Source organism: Rhinatrema bivittatum, chromosome 5, assembly GCF_901001135.1.
Source record: "Rhinatrema bivittatum chromosome 5, aRhiBiv1.1, whole genome shotgun sequence".
In the NCBI taxonomy this organism is placed as follows: Eukaryota; Metazoa; Chordata; class Amphibia; order Gymnophiona; family Rhinatrematidae; genus Rhinatrema; species Rhinatrema bivittatum.
Genome location: NC_042619.1, coordinates 107175082 through 107200292, shown reverse-complemented (window position 1 = coordinate 107200292; position 25211 = coordinate 107175082). Strand labels below are relative to the sequence as shown.

The window sequence follows — 25211 nt, the reverse complement described above, 5'->3', positions numbered from 1 at the left end:
GCAATCCACAAAAGGACATCGTCACCTATCCCATGACTTTTCACTTTTCCTAGAAGCCTCTCATGAGGAACTTTGTCAAACGCCTTCTGAAAATCCAAGTATACTACAACTACCGGTTCACCTTTATCCACATGTTTATTAACTCCTTCAAAAAGTGAAGCAGATTTGTGAGGCAAGACTTGCCTTGGGTAAAGCCATGCTGACTTTGTTCCATTAAACCATGTCTTTCTATATGTTCTGTGATTTTGATGTTTAGAACACTTTCCACTATTTTTCTTGGCACTGAAGTCAGGCTAACCGGTGGATACCATTGTATGCCAGAGATGGTGGTGGTGCAAAAGTTATAATTATTACATGGGGTGTGCCCTTGGCTATCTGTTTCATCAGCTTTTGACAAAGGTATCTGAGCTCTGATCAGTTGTTGTTTAATATTGAAACCCCTTGCATAATAAAATAAAGTTGGTTGTTTAAAATGTGATGCCAATTCAGAACATACCAATGTTTCTTGATGATATTTTTTATTTTGTCTGCCATGATGGAATATTTTAAAACACAGACCAATTCCTGTGTAATAGACTTAGGGGGTCATTTTCTATAGCTTTCGCAAGTGATAGCTAGATCGGGGCGGAGTTGGCACCGGAAGGGGAGGAGTCGGGGCGGTTCCTGGGTGGACACGGCAAAGACATCGCTGACAGCGAAAAGGTAAGGCCCCTTATCACCACCAGTAATGCGTCCAATAGCACCACCTTTCACGGTGGTGCTATTGGTTTGCGAAAGCTGGCAGCGATCGCACCGCAGTGGTGCGATCACTGCCGGCTTTCACAGGCCCGTCCCCCGCTTTGCCCCCTCACCCCCTGGTACCGCGCGATTCACTAAGGCCTGCGATTTTAGAAAATCCAGGCCTTAGTTTTGTACTGTAACAGTTGTTCTCTGTCCGAGAACTGTGCTCTAGTTAAGGCTTTTTGGGATACCTTTGTGTGTGAAAACAGGAAAATAAGTCTGCTGATAGCATCCTAAATTCATTGTCCTCAGAACAGAGACACCTGAGGTGAAAAAATTGGCCAACTGATAACCCATTTTTAAAGGGCCTAGGGTGAAAGCTTTTGAACCGCAAGAGGTTATTACAATCTGCCTTTTTATGAAACAACATAGTCTGTATGGATGTACCTGCTTTGGTGATCAAAATGTCCAGAAAAGGTAATTGGAACTGGTTATATGTCATGGTGAATTTCAAATTTATATTTTTCTGATTTATCCACTGTAAAAAAGAAATGAATTCTTCTGAATGATCCCAAATGAAAAAGATATCATTAATATACCTTGACCATAATTTAATATGGTGAAAGAATGTTGATGTATATACTGAATTCTCTTCAAATTTGGATACAAAAAGATTAGCTACATCAAGGGCCATGGGAGACCCCATGGCTACCCCATGTATTTGATGAAAAAAATCTGTGCCAAACTGAAAAAAGTTATTACAAAGCACCAACTCCGACAAAGAGGTTAAAAAATCCAATGGAACATGTGCTGGAAGTTTGTGTCGAGAGAATACCTCTGATACAATCCATAATGCGGATTGTTGTGGAATGTTGGTATATAATGCCTCAATGTCTAAACTTACTAGAAACATATTCGGAGTGAGATTAGTGTAATCCGAAAGTTTTCTGAGCATATGAACTGTATCTTGTACATATGACTTAGCCTGACAGACAAAATGTTGTAAGAAAAAATCAACAAACTGAGCCAAAGACTCTAGAAGGGACCCTTTGGCTGAAACAATTGGTCTAAGTGGTACTTTAATCAAAGTCTTATGAACCTTTGGAACACCATAGATGACAGGGTTACGTGGCGAGTCCACTTGTAAGATCGCTATTTCTTTAGATGTTAAAAATCCTGATTGCCTTACCATTATTAGAAGTTCCTGAATCTTGTGTTGAATACTAGATGAAGGGTCGGTATCTATTTTTATATAAAATTTTGCATTATCTAATTGATTATGTATCTCTTGTATATAATCGACTGTATCCATCAAAACTACTGCCTCACCTTTGTCGGTGGGCTTGATGGTAATCGCTTTATTTATGCCAAAGTTTTCAAGGCCCTATTCTCCTCCGAATATAGATTTAAAAAAGTATGTGGAGGGGATTGTTCAATGGTCTCAAGATCATGTAAGACCAAATTTTGAAAGGTAAGAATATGTGGATCAATGGGACCAGGGGGAATCCACGTAGATCACGGTTTCACGACTGAAAAATATGTTGCAGAATACTGAGATTCAGAAAAAAATAACTTAATGCGAAGCATGCAAAATAACTGATGTAACATAATCCTACTTTCGAATGGATTATTCAGGACTGTGGGAGCGTGAGTGGAATAGAATGGGTACATGTGAATTTGTTATTTACTCTTTCAAACATACAAAGAGTAGGGGGCATGAAGTTGTTAAGTAGCATATTTAAAACAAGTCCGAGAAAATTATTTTTCACTCAATGCACAATTAAGTTCTGGAATTCATTGCTGGAGCATGTGGTAAAGGCAGATAACATAGCTGGGTTTAAAAAAAGATATAGACAACTCCATAAACTGCTATTAACCAGGTAGACATAGGGAAAGCCACTACTTATCCCTGGGTGTTAACAACATGGAATCTATCTACAGGTACTTCTGACCTGGATTGGCCACTACTGGAAATAGGATACTGGGCCTGATGGACACTTGGTCTGCTCTCAGCCACCTCTAGAGTTATCCTAATAATTTATCTAGCTAACTCCAAATATCAGAGTTAGCCAAATAAGAAGGTCATTTTCCAAAGCGATCGCATGCAAAAAGTCCCTTTTCATGTGCAATCACTAAATTGGGGCGGAGTCCATACCGGAAGGGGAGCCCTTTTCGCTGTCCCTAGTGTGCCCAATAGCACCACCTTTTATGATGGCGCTATTGGGTGCGAAAGCCGACAGCGATAGCACCGCGGAGGTGTGATCGCTGCCGGCTTTCACAGGCCCGCCCCCCGCTTTGTCCCACCCCGTTACTGCGCGATTCAAGAAGCCGCGGTAGCTTACAAAATCCAGGCCTAAGTTATTCGAATAACTCAATCCTCCCCTCAAATGCCTTCAACATGCCCTTTGCTTATCCTGCTAAATCTTAAAACTTTGGCCAGTTAAGTAAGGGAAATATTCAAAACTAGCCATTTAGATGGATAACTTACGAGTTACCCATATAAACGGCTTTAAATATTGACTACAAAATGTCTTCACATATTTTCTGCATAAAAATGGATATGTGGAACTAATGACTAATACTACCCATACATGGGAATGGCTCTTATTGTTAATTAAACAAAAAGCCTATGAATGTATTCTGCTGTTCTAATTAAAAATTTTATTAAAGAAAATTTAGTATGAGCATTTGAACAAACACTGTGTTTAGTCTCATGAAACATATCTTTTTAACAGACTGCAGTTTTAATAAAGTTTTAATTGCATTTTTAAACAGCCTTCCCCATGCTCATCTTCATCTGCATTAGAAACAGAAAAGTGTGTATCTCCCTCAGTCTTCAGATGATGAGATCCAGTTTTGTGAAGAACACAGGAAATTCATGACTGCTGGATCAGAGGGATATGTGAAGTGATAGGACTCGCTATGTTGGCAAATGGTATACAGTCCACTGATATATACAATGAAAGGAAATGATAGAAGGGGAAAGTTCCTTGCTTCATCCATGCAGCAAATTAAGCTCCACTAACTGAAGAAAGAAAGATACAGAGTGAAAGGGCCTGAAACTTACCCAGTGAAACATGTAATCCAAGGAGTTGGAAACCACTCATTGCCTAAAATATCAGCTCCCTTGACATTCAAAAGCATTCCAAATGTATTTACAAAATGGTTTTAGCTTTGTTTCTTAGGTTTACTTCAGTAAGTGATTTTATATAATTCTAAACAATAATGTAGCTTAATATGATCACATGATATGTAATTATATGTAATAAAACCCTGGAAAAAGCACAGATAATTTTAACCCATTTATTACCAAGGTGTTTGGCACCCTTATTATAGTGTTTATGGGTTGTTTTGGTTTTCAAATCACTTAGCTTATTTCTTCAGACTTGATTTTCAAAGTGACTTACATGCATAAAACACTGTTTTATGTTCGCAATTGGCACTTTGAAAATCAATTGAGCGGTTGTGCATGTAAAAGTGTGCGCGAAACCAAATGTCACACATACTTTTACTTGCACTAGTAAGGGGGTGAGGGTGGGGTGGAGTTGGAATGTAAATGTACACACAGAAAGTTACACCTGCTTCATGGCCAGTAGAATAGAAGATTTAACAGTCACAGTGTCCAATGACTCTGGTAATAAAGTCAAATCCAAAGATGCCTCTAAAATAGAAGATAATTCTTGCAGCCCATCTTAGTCCTCTCCCTTTTCAACAGAGAAATAAATCTTTGCCACAAATGGTAAAACAGATTCAGATACCTGGAAAACTTCCATCAAGTACTTTCTAAACAAGTCTTTAGCAGAAGGCAAGGAAAATTAATAAAATACAGATTTATCCATTTATGAAGGTTCTCCATTTTATTAGATAGAAAAGTATTATCTCTAATAAAGCTTCCTGAAGAGAATTAAGATGAGTCACATTAACTTGTAATTCAGAAATTTGTGATGTCTTTTCAACCACAGAATTTAAAAAAAAACAAAAAACCCCATGAGTTTCCAAAGCACATCATTTCTCAACTAATGGGAACTGTCAGGAAATCACAACATTCCCCAACCTCTCAATAGCATTCCAAATAGACTCTAATGTGAATTCAATGGGTCTCATTAGCTTGAAGGTCCTCTACAAATCTGGAGTTGCTGTAAAAGAAATTTGGTCAGCCAAAGAAAACAAAGCTGGAACACCTCCAAGATCTTCACCCTGTGTCTGAGAAACTCCCCGATCCGTGATGATTTCTGAACCGACTAATCAGCTGGTCATGCTACAGCAGTGCTTCCTGTAGCATTCCCTGCACTCAGTGGTGTTGCTGAATGTCATCAGCGACAGCCAGCGACCCTCCTTGCCGCAGTGTGGAAGCTCTGCTGAATGCAGGATCCTGAGGAGATGTAGTAGCTGGAATGAGTGACACCAGTGAGCCAGGGGGAGATGGAGGCACACAGTCTCTTCCAGCACTCCCAAACAGCTCTATGAAGCACCCCAGAGAAAATGAGCATCCATCTGTCCCGACGACAATGGAGTAATTGGAGCTGCAGGGAGAGCTCCAAAACGCGTCTCCCTATTTCGACCCATAATGCTGCTTACTACTATCAGGTTCTCACTTGACACCTTTGGACACCCATTGCAGGAGTGGTGCTGCTTCATTCCATCTGCCCATCCTGCCTGTGCCAGACTCCCACCTCCATTGCGAAATGACTCCAACCCCTTCTGACATCATTGTGGGGCATCAAGGTTTAAGGCTGGATGCTGATACCAGAGGCACCCGCACAGGTGGGGCATGCATCTCAGTTGCACGCACTAAGGAGCACAACAAAGAAGCCTGCTCCTTTGTGTGCCCCTTCATTTGCATCCAGATTTATACTGCGGATTTCTTACTTTTCTTTTTTTTTTTTACTCTTTTGTAGTTTGGATTAACCCTTTCTTAATGGCTGCCATCACAACCGTCATTGGACAAGGTGTTACAGCCCCACTGCCATTCACTGGCAATGCATCAACCGATCATCTCATTCTGCCCTACTGCATGTTCTCCGTAAGCCCATTCAGATCCTGTCTACTACTGCTTTGTTGTCCATTCTGATAAATGCTCAATCTCTTTGTTGCATCCGTTGGTGCTAGACAGCCGTCTAACCGCAGTGGGGCTGTAACACCTTGTCCAATGACGGTTGTGATGGCAGCCATTAAGAAAGGGTTAATCCAAGCTACAAAAGAGTAAAAAAAAAAAAAAGAAAAGTAAGAAATCCGCAGTATAACTCTGGATGCAAATGAAGGGGCACACAAAGGAGCAGGCTTCTTTGTTGTGCTCCTTAGTGCGTGCAACTGAGATGCATGCCCCACCTGTGCGGGTGCCTCTGGTATCAGCATCCAGCCTTAAACCTTGATGCCCCACAATGATGTCAGAAGGGGTTGGAGTCATTTCGCAATGGAGGTGGGAGTCTGGCACAGGCAGGATGGGCAGATGGAATGAAGCAGCACCACTCCTGCAATGGGTGTTCTGTGTGCCTTACCTTGTTCAGAGCTCCTCCCGCATCCCTAGGAAAATGGCTGCCGCTGTGTCTACAAGCTGACCTTTCCAGCGTCCCCGGAACGGCTATGGTGCTGCCTCCTGCCATGCTTCTCCCAAGGGCCTACTAGGGTCCACGCGCGCGCTCGCCACCGTCTTTATTCCAGCAATGGCGTGAACCTCGAGGATGTTCCCCTCTACTGACGTCACGCCATCCGGGTATATAGCCTGTACTAAGTTGCTAGCTCATTGAGTTAGCAAAGGATTGGTTTCGGCCAGTTCTAAGCTACTCTGCCGCTTCTGTGCTGCCGCTGGAAGCTCTCTCTTTGCCCTTCGGGGTATTGCTAACCTGGGTACCTGCTCCTCGGGAGCCCTCTGATTTATTTCAGGTGCCTTACAGGGATCATGTACTCGCTCCTCGAGGGCCTGCTCTCCCTGCCTAGGTGCCGCTACCTAACTTCTTCAACCTGGTGGAATCGCATACCAACAGCAACCATCTAGTGAGTCTAACTCTCAGTCTATTTCATCCACAGTGCTACCTTACTGGGAAACCTGCACCGGAATTCCCCTATACCAACAGGGTGAGAAGGGTCCCCTCTGCCGAGGGTCCTGAGACTGCTACTTCCAGACTACCTTACTACTGCCACCTCTGGTGGTATGCTACAAGCTGTTTAGTAAAAGAACTAAACTCTGTGTTTGTGCATCTGTGTTTAGCCCAGTGATGTGGTGCCTGACGGGGCTCCTCCCCGTGGGCGTGGTCATCTGCCACATTACCCAAGAATCCACCCAAACACTGCTTAACCATGACACTCTTAACCAAAAATCTGCTATTTACTGTCCACTTTTAAGCCTGATTGTTTTGCTGTAACTGAAACTTGGCTCTCTAACCAAGACACTCCAGTGTTAAATCAATGTTGTCCATCCAATTACTCATAGAATTTTCAATCCAGAGAATATTGAAGGGGTGGTGGTGTCAACTCTTTTTTAAAAACTCTTTCAGTTTTGTTAAAATTGACATTGCTGCCCCCTCTTTCAAGATTCTCCTAGTATCTGACAAATTCTATAACATGTATGTGTTTTACTGACCTCCTGGTCTTTTTCATCATAATTTATTTCCTGTTGTGGAATTACTGGTCCAGCATTAAAATCAACCTCTCTAATACTATTCTCCTTGGTGACTTCAGTTTCCATGTGGACCAAGTGCCTCTACATGCCACTACTGATTCTTTCTTGGAAATGGTCTGCTTGTGGCTAGAAGCAGCGCATTCTTCCTACTCATTGTGCTGTTCATACTCTTGACCTCATGTTAATTCCTCCTCCTTTTCCCATAACCCTCAAAACCTTCTGACTCGAACAGTTCCTTGGTCAGATCATTATCTTATACACTGGCAGATTTTTCCTGTAGTAGTGCCATCTGCAAATCATCACCAGCTGTCCTTGGAAGCGAGACCACTTTGACTAAAATGATTTTTAAAACAAGTTTATGCCTCTACTACAAATTACTACAGATTCTACTATATCCTCTTTAATAGACCTTTGGAACAATTCCAATGCTGCTGAAAACAATGAATTGGCACCTTTCAAAAAAAAAAAAAATCATTAAGCATTGTCACTATCTCCCTACAGGAGCTAAAACATTCTGTCCTTTAGTTAGAAACTTGATGGGGCAACATACTTGCTTACAAAAATTAACTGTCTACTTATCAGGTGGCCATTAATTCTGCAAAAAGGTAGATTACTATCATCATATTTCTTTGTCTTTAAACAATCCTCATGGACGTTTTATACTGTCCGTCATCTGACAGACCCTCTCACCTGTTCACACATCTATCCACAGCCCACCAGAAGCCACTTTGCTTCAATCATTGGCCCTGATCTTTTCCAACAATATCACTACTCTCTGCTCTCAATTTCCTGATACTGTTACTCTCCCAATTGACAATGTTTATACAGGAGAGACAAGATTGGACTCATTTATCACAGTTTCTGAATTGGATATTTGTCAGATCTTATGGAAAATTAACAGTTCAACCTTCCTCTTGTCCCTTGTTCAACTGCTTTGCTAAAAGTTACATGTAATGAAATTGCCCCATTTCTGACCATTCTCATCAGTTCCTCTCTGACTAGTGGGATTATTCTCTCAGTCCTAATATAAACCTCTGTTAAACCAATTAAAAATAAATCAGCTGACCCCCCCTGTCTTTTGCAAATGTTCATCCCATCTTGTCTCTTCTGTTCCTATCCAAATTAAATGAGTCAGTAGTAGTTCATTAGCTTTCTGACTTTTTCGGTACATATGACATCTTTGACCAATATTAATTTGGTTTCAGGCAGCATTATAATATCAAGACTTTTCTACTCTCCTCTGCTGATACCATCCGTAGAGGATTTGATTCAGGTACCAAATTTATGCAAATCTCTCTTAATACTGCAGCCACATTTGACTCCATACATCATGAAATCCTACTTAGTAGGTTTTCCTCACTTTGTATTACTGGAACAGTCATGACTTCGTTCAGGTTATATCTTTTTATAGTAATCAACAAGCATGTATCAATAAAAAAATGTCAACATGGTTTCCAATTGCAACCGGTGTACCCCGAGGCTCTATCTTATCCTCTGTGCTTTTTAATGTATATCTCACTCCTCTATGCCATCTGTTATCCAGTCTGGGAGTGTATTACAAATTATATGCAGATGGTGTTCAATTTTTTCTTTCTTCTCAAATCAACATGGTCCCTCACTGCTCGATTTGCATTCTTGTGCTTTTTCTCATCTGTGTCTGGTTGAAATACAATAGATTAACATTAAACAATGATAAAACTGAAACTTTAATACTCTTACACCATTCTATTACTGAAGTTCCCTCATGTCTCATGTTTGATAGATGCAATATTAAGATGTCCAACCAGGTCCAGAGTCTGGACATCACTCTTGATTCATCTCTTTCCATGCATCCTCACATTAAATCAATTAACAAAATCTCTTTCATGAAGCTAGTATTTTACTCCACCTTTGTTCATTTCTTAACCTTGATGACTTTTACACAATTTTATAATCCCTAATTTTCTCTTCCTTAGATTACTGCAATATTTTATACATTGGGCTTCCAGCCTATGCCCTAAGGTCCGCTCTGGTAATTCAGAATACCACAGCACATCTTCTTACAGGTACTAAACTTTGTGAGCACATTACTCCAGTTTTGCTTTCCCTCCACTAGCTTTTTCTATCCACTGGCGAGTATGCTACAAACTGGCTGTCACAATATACAACCTCGTGAATAATGAGAAATCAACCTGGATTTTTCTGTATTAAAAATACATACACCAATTGAAACTTTCACTCTGCCAATCAAATTCTACTAGATGTTCCTTCCCCTAGCGTACCTTCTCCGTAGCTGAACCACTTTATTGGAACGCCTTGCAATTCACAATTCATAACATCACAGATACTAAATTATTCGTGTCTACTGAAAACGTACCTATTTAAGCAAGCATTTGAGATTCCAGATTAGCCTTTACCATTTCCATAGATTCAGCTTAGTCATTTTTTGCAGTATCGAATCAAGTGATACTATTTTACACCTTTTATCACTTTGTTTATCATCTGTCATTGTTTTTTACCATTATATTTTGATTATGTTTCTATTATGTGTGTTTTCTTTTAACCTGCCCTGAACTATTTGAAAGGGTGAGCTATAAATAATTTAAATAAATAATACATTTGAGATAAAATCCAGCAGATCATCAGAGTCCATTTTTTCTGGAACTGTCAGCTTACTTTTCACACTGCTTGGCTTTGGCACAGCCTGCTGCTCAGGACCCAGTCAGTCTTGTCGAACTACAGTGCATTGCCCAGTCATCCATCTGACCTGGTGTGCTAGACCTGCTTGATCTTCCAACATGCACCACTGAATCTCAATAATATTTTACGAGGGATCCAGTCCACCTCTGTTGTATAGGACCTATGGTTTTATAAAAGAAAACCCTTTATTCAGGGGTGACTCTGAATTTCCCCAAATAAATGATTCATTAATTGCCTCCTGTAAAAGCCATGTTAAATGTATCTGCTCCAGTCTGTGAGAGATCTACCCATTCTTCTGCATAACTAGCAACAGGATCAGAATTTACTCCTTTGACACCCCTAAACTTGGGGGAGGTTGAGGATCCCCTGGCTCCCTGTCCTCAAGGAGGAAATTCCAGGTGAAAAGAGCACCCCCTCTACAGCATGGCCCTCTCTTTAGCACCAATCAGCTTGAGCAACAAAGTCCCATCAGCTCCACACCCTTAAAAGCAGACGGGGTGGGCTGGCAGTGCTCCTTTTACTGCCGGCCCACCCCTGTACCTTAAAGTGGTCAGGTTCAATGGAATGCTGCTGCTCAGGCTGTGCAACACTTAAAATGAAAGCACTGCTGAAACAAAGCAAGGTATGCCTCTTTCAGCCCGGTGCTCTAGACAGCTAGGCACACTGTCTAATATGAAATCTGAGCCTACTTAGTGGATACCAACTCCTGCCAGAAAGGCAAGCCTCCCTTCACCCTCATGAAATCACTGGCCTTTTATTGATCTTTTTCTTGGTTTTTTTTCCTAATGCATCACCCATGTTTTCCTTGGAGTGAAGGTGAATCAAATAATTTGGCAGCTGCTAGGCAGTGTTTTGTGCCGTATCATGTCTCTCTTGACATTCTTGATTGATTGCATGCCTTTACTGCCCACCGCACAGCCAGATCTTCAGAGCGCCTAATGTAGTAGATGGAAGGATGGGAGTTTTGCCTTCTATTCTGGATCATACAAACACAATAAAAAAAATAATGACACCTCTTGCATGAAAATATGTAAACCTAGATTTGTCTGTATAATACATACTTTTCATACACAAGACAAGTACTTATGAGAACACCTGACAATCACAAACAAAAACAGGAATTAGATATATATTAGTGCAATAAGTCAGGTAAATATCTTCCTCAACTAATAGGGAAATAATTATATACAAAGGCCTAGTGATAAACTGCACTTTCCTGAGAGAACACTTTCTAAAACTCCTTAGATGATTTCACCTAAGCAGATACTCTTTGGGAATGCTGGATTGTGCAGGGGGACCCTTTGGCTTTGCCTAGTTTGGTCTTGCTAATCTCTTTCAGTATAGCTCTTAGGCAGAAGTCCACCCATCCTCATGTGTGTCAGGGTTATATGCCTTTTGGAATGGCACATGCACTGTGGGGATCTCTTAGTCTACTAACTCTCCTGAAATATTGCCACATTACTGATAAGAAAAACTACTATGTGTGTCCTCTGAAAATGGTGGATTTCTTGTCTGTCTTCACTGCTTCTAATTGCTGTATTGTGCAGACATTCTCTATCACATGTGTGACTATCACTCTGTTAGACACCCCAAAATAATAGCCAAAAAATCAGCATATGTATCACCAATGTGGATGTCATGTAGCTAAAAGCAAATCATAGAAAATAAGCAAACATTACTGTGAAAACCAATGTAAAAATGTGTGTGCCCAAAAGCCTAAAGTATACTGGTATCTATAAGATCTGTATATCTATAAAAGTATATGTGCAGTCTACACTGTGTCTAAAATCTAGTACTTGATTAATAAAGAAGTTGGACCTAAAATTAAATCTGAGCAGGTGCCAAGTGTTTCAACTCTCAGAACCAATAGAACTGCTCGGTGCTATGCTTTACTGGGCACCAAACTTTAACTCCTAAGTGTCAGCTTGCTCTGAGTTAGTGATGACGAACTCCAGTCCTCATGTACCATAAACAGACCCGGTTTTCAAGATATCTACTATGAATATGCATGAGAAAGATTTTCATGTACTGCGTCCATTGTAGGCCAATCTATAAGGACACAATACTTACCAGAAAAGTCTGTATAAATAAAGTTATTCCAGTATCTTCAGAAATTGATTTCATTATTGGCTCCCAGTCAAGATGAGAGTTTGTTACAAGATAACTTTTATAGTTTTAACTTTTAATATGACTAGCATAGAGGCTTTACCATGGATGAATTCCATGTTACGGGTTCATAATTCCTCAAGGGACTTCAGATCTTCCCAGAGAGGCTTGCTGGAGGTTCCCTCAGTGCAGAGCGCTCAGCTTGCGTAGACTTGTGAGAGGACATTGTGGCTGCTTTTAAGATATGGAATGCATTACTAATTGACTTGCATTTAACAAATTGTGCCAAATCATTTAAAAAGCTTTTGAAAACCTTTGAGTTAAGATCTGTTTATGTTGTCCTGCCAATTGTAAATGTATATTTGTGAGCCACTCAGAGCTGGGCAGGTAACACAAAACATCTATAGTTCTTTTCTGTCCAATCTGATGATTGAATTGTGGTATTATTACATTTAGGTCTATGAACACCAGGATGGCAGCAAATCTTTGAAGCTAGGAGATTTTGGCCTGGCAACAATAGTGGATGGTCCTCTTTACACTGTCTGTGGGACTCCTACATATGTAGCTCCCGAAATAATTGCAGAAACTGGGTAAGACAATTCTTTGTTTCTGGTTTAATTACTTGTAGGAATACATTTTTCACACAGGGTCCTTATTTTGTTCAGACTTTGCTCAACTTCTCTATTAAGGCTTAACTAATGTTATTGACTTCTGGACCCAGAGTCCTAAACAAAATTCTCCATTAACTGGCATTGACATGTTGTAATCATAAGCTCACCTCATTATGTCCATTAGGTAGAAAAGTAATAAAAACAATCTTTCGTGAGGTTGTTTCTTGCTTCTTTCTAATCACTTTCAGGCCGATGCAATATCGGCACACGTTAAACAGCATTTATGATTGAGCACCCGTTCCCTTAACGGGTGCCAATCCACCTCTCCCAGGCGCCCGATTTTATATTAAAATTAAGTGCTGCAGTAAAAAGGAAGTGCTAGCGGGAATTGTGCATCCTAGCATCTCCTCAGTATCGGGATCCCAGGAAAGGTGGCTGTCAGTGGGTTAGGAAGCAGACATTCAATATGAGCATCCATTTTCTCCTGCTACCAGCACAATAAACACTCACAATATACATGGCCTGGATGATGTATATTGTGGGTGTGTATTGGGCACCCAGAATTTTTTTTTTGTGAATTTTTTTTTTTTTTTAATGATTCTGCTTTCTGTTGTCCCTCCTACTTAGTATCATGACAATACTTGTAGGAAGAATCACAGAAAGCAGGAATTTGGGGTTTTAACAATGCACTCTTGAGCATAGCAGACCTTTATGCCAGCCCTGGGCTGACATAAAATTTGCCATGTTGCATGGGCACATTAACCGTGCGGGAATTCTTTTGCATCATGGAAATTAGCTGATAGCCTCATTTACATGAACTTTGCATGTGATGAGCACTATTAGCTATGTTCTCAATTGGACACGTGTTTTGGATGCGCTAACCCCCGTTTTGCACATCTAAAACGCGTGTCCAATCGCATATTGAGTCATGCACTGTCCGCAGCACACAGTAATGCATCAGCCTGATTGCTTCTTAGGATTTGTTTATCCACTGTAGGATAAAGTAGTGTGGTACTGTATTTTAATGTTTCCAGAGCTGTGGGCAGAAAATAAATGTAATAACTAAAATTTATCCACTGTAGAAAGCACGTGTCGAGGGGAGGTACAAATGTAAGATTCTTTCAACACAAAGAGCTGGAGTAATCTGTGGGCAATTATACTTTTATAAATTTCATTTCATCTTCACTGAAAAGCCTAAATCAGATTTATTTTTTTTAACCAGTTAGGGAAAACATACATTCTACTACTTTGTTGAAACATCTGAAGATAGCAAAGATGAATTAACTACTAGTCATACTGACACTATAAAATGCAAAGTATTAGCATGGCCACAAATAGAATCTTTGCAATGGTCTGCCATTTTCTGTTTGGTGACAGTGCTGGACCTTGTGTTCTGGAAAGATTAGTACTATAAATATCTTTCTATCATTCTTTTCAACTGATGGAAAATTACAATGTTTTGTTTTGGGAGATTGTTGGGGGTGAATTATGGTTGCAATAATGCCTATCTAGGTATTTTATCAAGCCACTGTCCCTCAATAAGCAAGGTATTAATTTGCTGTCAGTTTATGCCTTGCCTAGAATTGCTAAAGCCCCAAGAGCAAACCCAAGAACTTTAACCTAGACAGGACATTAATTGAAAATAAATGACCTATTCATTGGAAATTATTAGATTCTATAATGAGAGGTTTTTGTTTTTCTTTCCAGAGGATGTTTTTGGCATATTTAGTCAAAAGGAAGCCATTGATAAGAGCATTCCAAACAGTCAATTCATTACAACAGGACATTCTTGGCGATTATTACCCTGTGTTCCTGTCAGATTGCTGAGAATCAAACTGAACAGTCTGCTGAAATCTTATTTTTGTAAATAATGTTGTTCTGTATGTTGCATTTTTATATCAATTTTCATAGTTGTTTCACAATTTGTATTTTTTAAAAATTCTGTCCTGCGTGGCCTGATGTAAGAATATAGAAAAAAAAAACAAAAACACCTCAGAGGATTGTTTAATGATGAACTTGCACGGATAAACTGTAAAGCGAATAATCAAGTCTAAATAATAAAGAAAATAAATGCATTTATAGAAGGATTCTGAACGCTGTTATTCCCAACAGTTTTGTCATGTGCAGTCCTTCCAAAAACGTCTGCCTTCACACGTTTTGTTGTACTCTTCCAGATATGGCCTGAAGGTGGACATCTGGGCGGCTGGTGTGATTACTTACATCCTGCTCTGCGGCTTTCCTCCGTTCCGCGGGTGTGTGCCCTGCCCTTCCCTTCAACCTTAACAATGCAGCTCTGTTCTGTGAATGCTCCACTTCACTTACAAGAAACCTGCTGGTGATAACCAGCTGTGCTTGTTATACTGACTGTTTTTACCATGTCTGTTACACAATTGCTAAACAACAACAACAAAGCTTATTTCTATTATTTTTCTATTAAAAATATAAACTAAAAGAAGTATTTGCCTTTTCGGCAAAAGCATCATAGTTAAAAATGATTTTTGCTATTCTATACTTTTGTGGCATTAGCATTCACTGAGTTTTTCTCTTTTTTTAAATTTTTCTATAAGCATTTATGCTTTTTAGTAGCAACCTCAAGGTATTTGCACTCTGCAGACTTTTTTTTATGTAGATTAAGATCTGTATTTTATATGGCTTTATTGATACTTTTGCAGAAGTGGAGATGACCAGGAGGTGCTTTTTGATCAGATTTTAATGGGCCAGATAGATTTTCCATCTCCATACTGGGACAATGTGTCTGACTCTGCAAAGGTAAATATATAACATTACTTTTGGTGGTTTGCTTTGATTTTTCCATGGGAGTCTGATGCAATAGGTTCACAGTGGAGACATTTACTATTAGCTTTTTTGCCACAGGATTTGTGGCAAAATAGCCTGTCTGCCAGTAATAAAAATGGCCACCGAGTTATCGGCAGCCATTTTCATTACTGGCAGACGGCCGGTTATGAAAACTAACGCCGAGTTTACCGGCATCGGTCTTCATAACTCTGTGGTCTGCTGAGTTTGTTTTTTTTTTTACTTTAAAAAAGAAGTACAGAAAAGCAGTTTTTTCTGCTTTTCTGTACTTCTTTTCAATGCGCTCAGATATTAACGCCTGCCTGAGACGCACATTTATCTTTTTGCATTCGGAGTGAATGAGTAATAGGCTCATTCAAATGCATTTGTATGTGATGAGCGCTATCTTATTCACTCCACGTCGGGCACGCGTTAAATAGGCACTAATTCCCCTATTGCATTAGGGGATGGATTAGCGCCTATTTATCCCGCATCCGAATGTGGGTTAAACAGTGCGCTTGGCTGAGCGCACTGTATTGCATCGGCCCCAAAGTTATTTGTGCACTGATACTTGTGCACATATTTGCAATTTTTATAAAATAGTTCTAATGCAAATAAGCGCTACTTGTGCAGGCATCTGCTATTTTGTCTCTATGCATCTCTTTTAAAATTCACCTTTAAATATTTATTTGTAAGAAAATAGAAAATTGTTAGGCATCCTTTTTCTTTTTTTCACCATTTTACTCCCCTTTTCAACTACTGCCTCTAATCCCTTTCAGAGATTGCCCCTATCTTCTTTCATAGGTTACTCTAAGGTAATCACAACCTCTGTATTATCAAAAGAATGGCTAGATAGACAATGTGGATTGAATTCTTTGATAACATTCTTAAAGCTAACAGCAATATTAGCAATAATAATATTTAGCATTCAAATAGCACCTTTTGCCCAAACAGGATACCAACAAACCTTTCAGGGGGAACCCTTGATATTGGAAGCACCAGCACATCACTCTAAAGGAAGCTGCAGCAGGCTTCTCTTCAGTTTAGGTATTTGGGGCCTTCAACATATAACACCCTACGCAGTTGCCTGTGTTGTTGCCTATGAATAAATCCGGCCCTGTCTCTACTGCATTTGTGTTGCTTCCATTTGCAGATCTTTGCTAATGCAGCATTATTATAAACAAATAGCTTTTTGAAGTGTGGCACATCATAACCATAAAACATGTACATCTTCATTAAAAATGATAAAAGAATTAAGCTAGCTAAAAGAAGATCAAAGTAAACAAAACATAAAACACTGGGATAGTTTTATCTTTCAAAGGATTTTCTGTACAAATCTAGACTTTGTCCTGTGAAAGCAGTACGATTAGATGACATTATTTTAGGTGTTTCAGCAGTTGCACAAGGAAAAGGAAGATAAATGATCATGATTGCCCCTTTTTATTGTTGTGGGGAATATAACCAAGAAGCCACTTCTAACTCTGGATATAGAAATTTAGATTTACTCTGATTATGAATATTTAGAAAAATTATTTATTTTTTTTTGGACATTGCATAATGTATTATTAAACTTAATAACTGATGACAAGAAGTAAATAAAACTTATCTTCTTATTAATTACAATTTACATAATGTATACTGTACAAGTAGCTTCTCTCATAATATTGTCAAGGGATCCTTAAGGGTAAAATAGTAGTATTGTGGTGCAATTCTAAACTCTTGCCTTTCATCTCTGCATTGCCACTTATTCCAAATCATCTTGATAGGCCAAATCAGAATAAGTGGGAAGACATGATGTGGAGATGTCCTCTTCTTCTTCCTTTGATTTTCTTTTTGTCTCCAATGATGAAAACTTTATCCAAACTAAATTATGTCCAACTTTTTCACTTTACAGGAACTTATCACAATGATGCTCCAGGTAGATGTTGACCAGCGATTCTCAGCCTTGCAAGTTCTTGAACACCCTTGGGTTAATGTAAGTAAACATTGAAGATACTGCTTGGAGTCCTCACATTGTGTAACATTTCACATGTTTATGCCAAGAGTTTTAGTTTACATCATGTGAGAGATACTCTTCATATAGGCATAAAACCATCAAAAAGAAGAGAAACCAAGAAATCAACTTATCTGTTTTTTTTAAATAAGAACCTAGCTAGAGACACTGTCCACATTTGGTCAAAAGTAATCTCTTAAATTTTAAAAACAAAATTTAAAAAAACCTGAAGGCCTGATTGCATCCTAAGAGGATAATTTTCAAACAAATGCACATGGTGGCATATACATGCATATATGGCTGCTAGCAAGTCTACATTAATGCCCAAATTTTAAATGGCCCGTGCGCGTCAAATACGGGATTTATGTGCATGGCTGGGCCTTGCGCGTGCCGCACAGATTTTAAAATGGGCCCAGCCACGTGAAGTGTCGGGCATCTCGGGGGGGGGGGGCCAGGTTAGCACCATTGTCGGCGCTCGTAACTTCCTTCTGCTCCAAAGGAACGGTAAGTAGAAAAACAAAAAAAATTGTGGAAGCTAGGTAGGTGAGGAGTCGTGATGGGGAGGGGAAGGGGAAGGAAGGTTAGGCAGGGGATTAGGGAACTGGGGGAGGCCCAATTGTGTCACCAAACGTATTAAGGAAAATTTCCCCCCTCCCCTGTGCGCACTGCCCGCAAATGCGCACGCGTATTTTAAAATCTGGCGCGCATGTGTGCATGGCCATCAGATTTTATAACATGCACGTGCCGGTGCGCACTTGTTCTAAAATTGGCAAGCTCCTTTTAAAATTTACCCCTAATATTTTATAACCCATGTGTATAATATACACAAGTTTTATAAAATATGTACATCTCTACCCCACAACATATGCCTGTATGATGGCTTATATATGAAAACAAAATATAAAACAAAAATATACTGGTATAACTTATATAGCACCCTACTACCGAATTTTTGTTGGACCTTTCAATCTCGAGTCAGGATTTATAAACAGACCCGTTTGTGATAAAGGGTCACTTAACTTTTTTTATTTTACTAACATTTCTATTTGATGCATCTTATTTATATATTTTTAATTTTTCATAAAAATTCAAAACACAAAAATGCTGATGAGTATGCAAATGAATGTAGCAAGGCAATTCACTCGGTCACAATCTCAAAGATTTTAGTATATTTTATAGTACTTATCGCCAAAAAAGAGTCCCGAAAGTCCCGACATGGCCATGTTTCGGACCGAAGTCCTGCTTCAGGGGAACTGCTCCGGTAATCCAATCCAGAAATATATATCAATCCGTCATTACGCTGCTCGTTCCATCAGCATCTCAAAGCGGCTAATCCCGTGCAAATATTTTCTTCAAGCGGTCTGAACTCAGACACGCATAGTTTAAACAATGGTCTGAGTTCAGACCGCTTGAAGAAAATATTTGCACGGGATTAGCCGCTTTGAGATGCTGATGGAACAAGCAGCGTAATGACGGATTGATATATATTTCTGGATTGGATTACCGGAGCAGTTCCCCTGAAGCAGGACTTCGGTCTGAAACATACCAGAAGGGGTACTAGCGCGTGGAAAACGCGCGGCCAATCCCCCCGAAACTAATAGCGCCCGTAACTTGCAAATGCATGTTGATGGGCCTATTAGTTATTCCTGTGCGATACAGAAAGTAAAATGTGCAGCGAAGCCGCACATTTTACTTTCAGAAATTAACGCCTGCCCAAAGGCAGAAGTTAATTTTGGCCGGCACAGGGAAAGTGTACAGAAAAGCAGAAAAAACTGCTTTTCTGTACACCCTCTGACTTAATATCATAGCGATATTAAGTCGGAGGCCCCAAAGATTAAAAAAAAAAAAAAAAAAATCAGCCTGTGGCTCGCAGGTTGGAAACCGGATGCTCAATTTTACCGGCGTCCGTTTTCCGAACCCGTGGCTGTCAGTGGGTTCGACAACCGATGCCAGTAAAATTAAGCGTCGGCTGTCAAACCCGCTGACAGCCACCGCTTCTGTCAAAAGGAGATGCTAGGGAAGCGCTAGTGTCCCTATTGCCTCCTTTTTACCGCAGGCCCTAATTTGCATACCTTGGCTTCTTGAGTCGCACGCTCAGGAGAGTGGCCTGGGCGCGCGTCGGGAGAGCGGGCGCTCACTGGCTGTCCCGCGAGGTTTTCTGTATTGGTCCATATCTAGGCAAAGATTCAACTTCACAGCATTCTGCAGGCTTCAAACAATTGTTAATTCCTGCATTAAAGAAGAAAAAAGAAGGGAAGAAAAATCAAGGATGGCAAGAATTGTAGTCCTCTATAGAGAGGAATGAGCAGAATTTGTTACATTTTTATAAAAAAAAAAAAAAAAGGAAAAGCTCATTTGTGGGTTATAACATCAAAAGATTTACTCCCCTATATACCCCATGCTCCACCCCCTAGATTTTGCCTATTTTAATGCTGAATATATTTCAGTTATCCAATCAAAAATTACTGCTCTCCAAACAAAAACAAAATCATTCTGTTTGGAGACCTGAATGCACATATAGGCGAGCACATATTTTAGTTCAAAACTAGTCTGTAGCAGCAAAAACATCATATAGGCTAGTGGCACCTTATAGACTAACAGATTTATTGAGGTATACATAAGCTTTTGAGGACAAGAGTCCACGTCATCAGATGCAGCCCTGACAAAGTATACTCTTGACTTTGAAAGCTTATTTCTGGATAAATCTGTTAGTCTGTAAAATGCCACTAACCTCTATGACATTTAAGGACAAGATACCTTGCGCTAATATCTTGGAAATGCAAAGGAACAGCTGCAAAAGTGTAATTAACACAAATGGGATGAGATTCTTAAATCTATGTAAGTACCTAGGCCTGTATACCTTCAGTGGAAGAGCAAGGGCAGAGTGCCTGGGCAGATTTACTTTCATCTCAGTACAGAGCCAAAATGTCAATTCATGTGCCACAACAGACATCACAAAGATAAATGCCCTGATTAGCAGACCCCAATCTTACCTGTTAGACTAAAGCCAAATCATTCTTTCCATCAAGAGATCAAAGAAAATATGAGTACCTACATTCCAAAATCTTCACAAATCTCTCCCAAAATATATATGGGCACAAAATTGTATAGTGAAATATCAAAGAGCTTTAGATACCCCAGCACTTAAAAACATAGATTAACATATTCCTAATGAAAAACTACATGTGGACCCCACAGGACACTGACCAAGTAGTAATAGATATAATAGCAATTTCTGGAAATCACTAACTGCCAAATCAAGAAATAAAATCCTGAATTAACAAAATGCATCTAAATCAACCTGGTTCATTAAGGAATGTAAATCCTAAAATAAAAGGTGAGAAAATTCTCTAACCTGAAGAACAGGGAGCCCCTCAGGGAAGATTTATGCATCACCTATGTTTATAGTTTTAGAGGTCCATATTAAAAAAATGTTATACTAACTTTGGGACTTAGCTGGACAAATCTTCAGGGTTTACGTTATATCCCCGCTAAGCTGGGTACATTTGTTCTGGGCAAATAATTCCTTGCTCAGAATTTACCTGCAAAAAGAGGCTGCACGGGAAGCTTTCCCAGGGCGCAGTTAAATTTTAGCCAGTCAGCACTGATAACTCTGGTAAAATAAATTGCTACCCTAAAGTTACTTAGATAACTTGGATATTTAAAGAGTGCAAGGCAACCTTAAAATGGAAAAAAATATGAATACATTAAAACAAAAACTATCTTAGATTGAGGAGGTCATATATGATAATTCCTTTTGAGACATGTATAAGAGATTTAACCCAAAAACCAAACCTGATTTAGCAAACCCAATCTCGACTGAGCACTTAGCACTTCTGTAGAGAGTCAAACCTGACAATCTCACAAAAGATAGAATACATATCCAAGAGAAATAAACTCAGAAAATGTAATCAAAGGTTATCGAACACAGTTACCCCTATATCAGTGCAGGAAATGAAGGAATGCCTCCAGATACTAAAGTCCAGAAAAGCTTGTGGATCTGATGGGGTACTAAGTGAAATATATTTGGTGATACTTCTAATTCTATAGCAGGATCTGCACAAAATGTCATTTTGGGTTTCTTCCCATGCACCAAACCATTGACCAATAAATGTATCTTTATCTTACAGATTGCTGATTATGAAACTTGTGTTAAAAAAATCCACTCCCTTGGGGAAAATATTTGCATGTTTTATTGACTTTTTAAAAAGCTTTTGATCCTATTGCCTTCCTTGATATGTAAGGCAAAGAGAGAATTTGAAGAGAAGCTTGCCATGGAAGCAAAAACTCATAATAAAAAAATTTTCAGGTACATTTGAGGTAAAAAGCTTGCGAGGGAGTGAGTCAGTTGGAACATTAGATGATCAAGGGATAAAAGAAACACCAAAACCATAGCAGAGAGAATAAAAGGTAGATTTTAAAAGCCTTGCATGCGCAAAACCAGCCACAAATGCACGTAAGTGGGCCATGCGGGAGCTGCATGAATTTTAAATAGCTAGAAGGGACGTACCCAGAAAAAGTAGCTAGAACATGGGTGTTCTGGAGGCAGGGCCAGGACTGACGCACGTAATTCCAATTTTCCTCAGCTGGTGCATGAAGTCAATTTGCTACAGCTCCTTCTTAGGCACAGGAGTCCGGTGAACATCGGGGGAGGGGGAGAGAGAGAAAACCTCTTTCTAAGGCTCAGTATGATACTCTATACATGGACCATTGTAAGTGGGGGACTTTGATTTGGGGTGAGTTTTCGGGAGGTGTGTTGGGGTCGGGGGGGTGCTGTTACAGACACATTCAGAGCTATCCATTTTAAACTGACATCGTTAAAGAATTTTAGTCTTATAAGTGATGAAAAGGAGTTGATTTTTACACTGCAGCTAGCAGACATTGCAGTGTACAAATCAACTTCTCTTGTTAGAATTTTCATCACTTATAAGGTCAAACTTTCTTTAATGATGTCAGTTTAAAATGGATAGCTCTGAATGTGTCTGTAACAGCACCCCCGACCCAAACACACCTCCCAAAAACTCACCCTAAATCAAAGTCCCCCCCTTACAATGATCCATATATAGAGTATCAAGCTGATCCTTGTAAAGAGTCTATCTCCCTCTCTTTCTCTTTCTCTCTCTCTCTCTCCCAATGTTCACTGGACTTCTGCACCTAAGAACACGCATAGGTTATAAAAATAGCACATATTTTTGTGCATGGCGAGATGGGCGCACATCCAGCCTTTTAAAAATCTACCCTTAAATTAATTCTTTGCTTCTGTATTCATTGAGGAAGATGTAAGAGATATACCCATACCAGAAATGATATTGAAAGGTGTTGATTCTGAGGAACAGAAACAAATTTCATTGAACCTGGAAAATGTACTAGGGCAAATTTACAAACTAAAGCTTAGCAAATCACCTGGACCAGATGGTATACATCCCAGAGTGCTGAAAGAACTGAGAAATGAAATTGTGGACCTGCTATTGAAAATTTGTAAACTATCAATAATATCAACTATGGTACCTGAAGACTGAAGAGTTGCCAATGTAATACCAGTTTTTAAAAAGGGATCAAGGAGTGATCCAGGAAATTACAGAACTGTGAGTCTGATGTCTGTGCCAGGCAAAATGATAGAAACTATCATAAAGAACAAAATTGCTGAGCATATAGATAAGCATAATTTAATGGAACAAAGCCAACATGGATTTAGCCAGGGAAGTCTTGCCTCACAAATTTGCTACAATTTTTTTGAGGGTGTAAAAACACATGTGGTTAAAGGTGAGCCAATTGATATAGTGTATCTGGATTTCCAGAAAGCATTTGACAAAGTCCCTCAAGAGAGACTTCTTAGGAAATTAGAAAGTCATGGGATAGGTAGCAGTGTCTTATTGTGGATTGCCAACTGGTTAAAAGAAAACAGAGAGTAGGTCTAAATGGTAAATTTTCCCAATGGAAAAAGGTGAATAGTGGAGTGCTCCAGGGATCTGTACTGGGACTGAAGCTTTTTAATATATTTATAAATGACCTGGAAATAGGAACAATAATTGTGGTGATCAAATTTGCTGATGACACAAAATTATTCAAAGTTGTCAAAATCACAAGAGAATTGTGAGAAATTGCAAGAGGATATTGCAAAACTGGGAGACTGGGCATGCAAATGGAAAATGAAATTTAATGTAAACAAGTGCAAAGTGATGCCCTTAAGGAAGAATAACCCAATTATAGCTACAAAATACAAGGTACCACATTAGGAGTCACCATTCTGGAAAAGGATCTAGTTGTCATTATTGAAAATACATTGAAATCTTCTGCTCAGTTTGCAGCAGCAGCCAAGAGAGCAAATAGAATGCTAGGGATTATTAGGAAAGGAATGGAGAATAAAGCAGAGAATATCATAATGCCTCTGTATCAATCCATGGTGCGACCTCATCTTGAGTATTGTGTTCAGTTCAGGTCACCACATCTCAAGAAATATATAGCAGAATTAGAAAAGTTACAGAGGAGGGCGATGGAACAATTCCCCTACTAAAAAAGGTTAAGGACTCTTCAGCTTGGAGAAGAAACGGCTGAGGGGAGATATGATAGATGTCTATGAAATAATAAGTGAATGGAACGAGTAAATGTTAATCAGTTGTTTACTCTTTAGAAAAGTACAAACACCCTGGGACACACAATGAAAATACATTTAAAACTAATAACAGAAAATATTTGTTTATTCTACGCATACTTAAGCTCTGGAATTCGTTGCCAGAGGATGTGGTGTAAGCTATTAGTATAGCTGTGTTTAAAAAGGGTTTGGACGAGCTCCTGGAGGAGAAGTCCATTAACAATTATTAAGGTGGAGTTGCAGAAATCCTCTGCTTATTCTTGGGATAAGCTCTTGGAATGTATCTACCCCTTGGGATCCTGCCAGTTACTTGTGACCTGGGCTTGGCCACTGTTAGAAACAGGATGCTGGGCTTGATGGCCCCTTGGTCTGCCCCAGTTTGGCAAGCCTATGCTCTTATTTTCTTATTTTGAGCCCCAGCCTCAACTTTAAACTGCTACATATTGGAATCAAGAAAACAACCTATGATATAATTAAATCCATATATTTATCCATCATCTGTAAAATAGACCAACAACATGCAGGTAGGAGCCAAACAGGGATGCTTCCTAAGCTCCCTCTCCTTCCCCATTTAACATCTACATCAATGATCTCCCCACACCACTGCAGGGATCACCAGCTCCAGGATGGAAACTAAATGTCTCAGTAATCAAAAGCCAGCTGTATGAAGATGATTTTGTCATTTTATCTCTTGTAAGGAGCAGAAACTTTCTAGAGTCTAGGGATGTGCATTCATTTAAAACAAATTTGTTGGAACCACAAAACAAAGCAAAAAAAAATGCCAAAATTTTGGGATTTTTCAGTTTTGTGTTAGTGCATACTAACTTGGATTTAGTGCACACTAAGTCCAGTTAATATGCTAACTGATCTTAAAGTGCACTAAGCACAAAATTAGTGAACAACAGAAAAAATCCAAGGTACCATTTTAAAAACAAAATCAAGCAAAAAACGGCACAAAATGAAAATAAGAACATAAGAACATGCCATACTGGGTCAGACCAAGGGTCCATCAAGCTCAGCATCCTGTTTCCAACAGTGGCCAATCCAGGCCATAAGAACCTGGCAAGTACCCAAAAACTAAGTCTATTTCATGTTACC

At 39.4% G+C, this 25211-nt stretch overlaps 1 protein-coding gene across 7 annotated transcripts in view; it reads left to right on the top strand.

Annotated features, from left to right (window-relative positions):
* Positions 1-25211, top strand: part of DCLK1 (doublecortin like kinase 1) — a 755703-nt gene that overhangs the window by 664272 nt on the left and 66220 nt on the right. For 6 of the 7 annotated variants that reach the window (XM_029602700.1, XM_029602699.1, XM_029602702.1 and 3 more), the window contains 4 exons: positions 12581-12714; positions 14910-14987; positions 15408-15504; positions 17423-17503. In XM_029602700.1, the coding sequence (XP_029458560.1) occupies positions 12581-12714; positions 14910-14987; positions 15408-15504; positions 17423-17503 (390 nt within the window). Of the gene's footprint in view, positions 1-3495; positions 3951-12580; positions 12715-14909; positions 14988-15407; positions 15505-17422; positions 17504-25211 lie in introns of those variants that run through there. The other variant, XM_029602701.1, reaches the window with a different exon arrangement.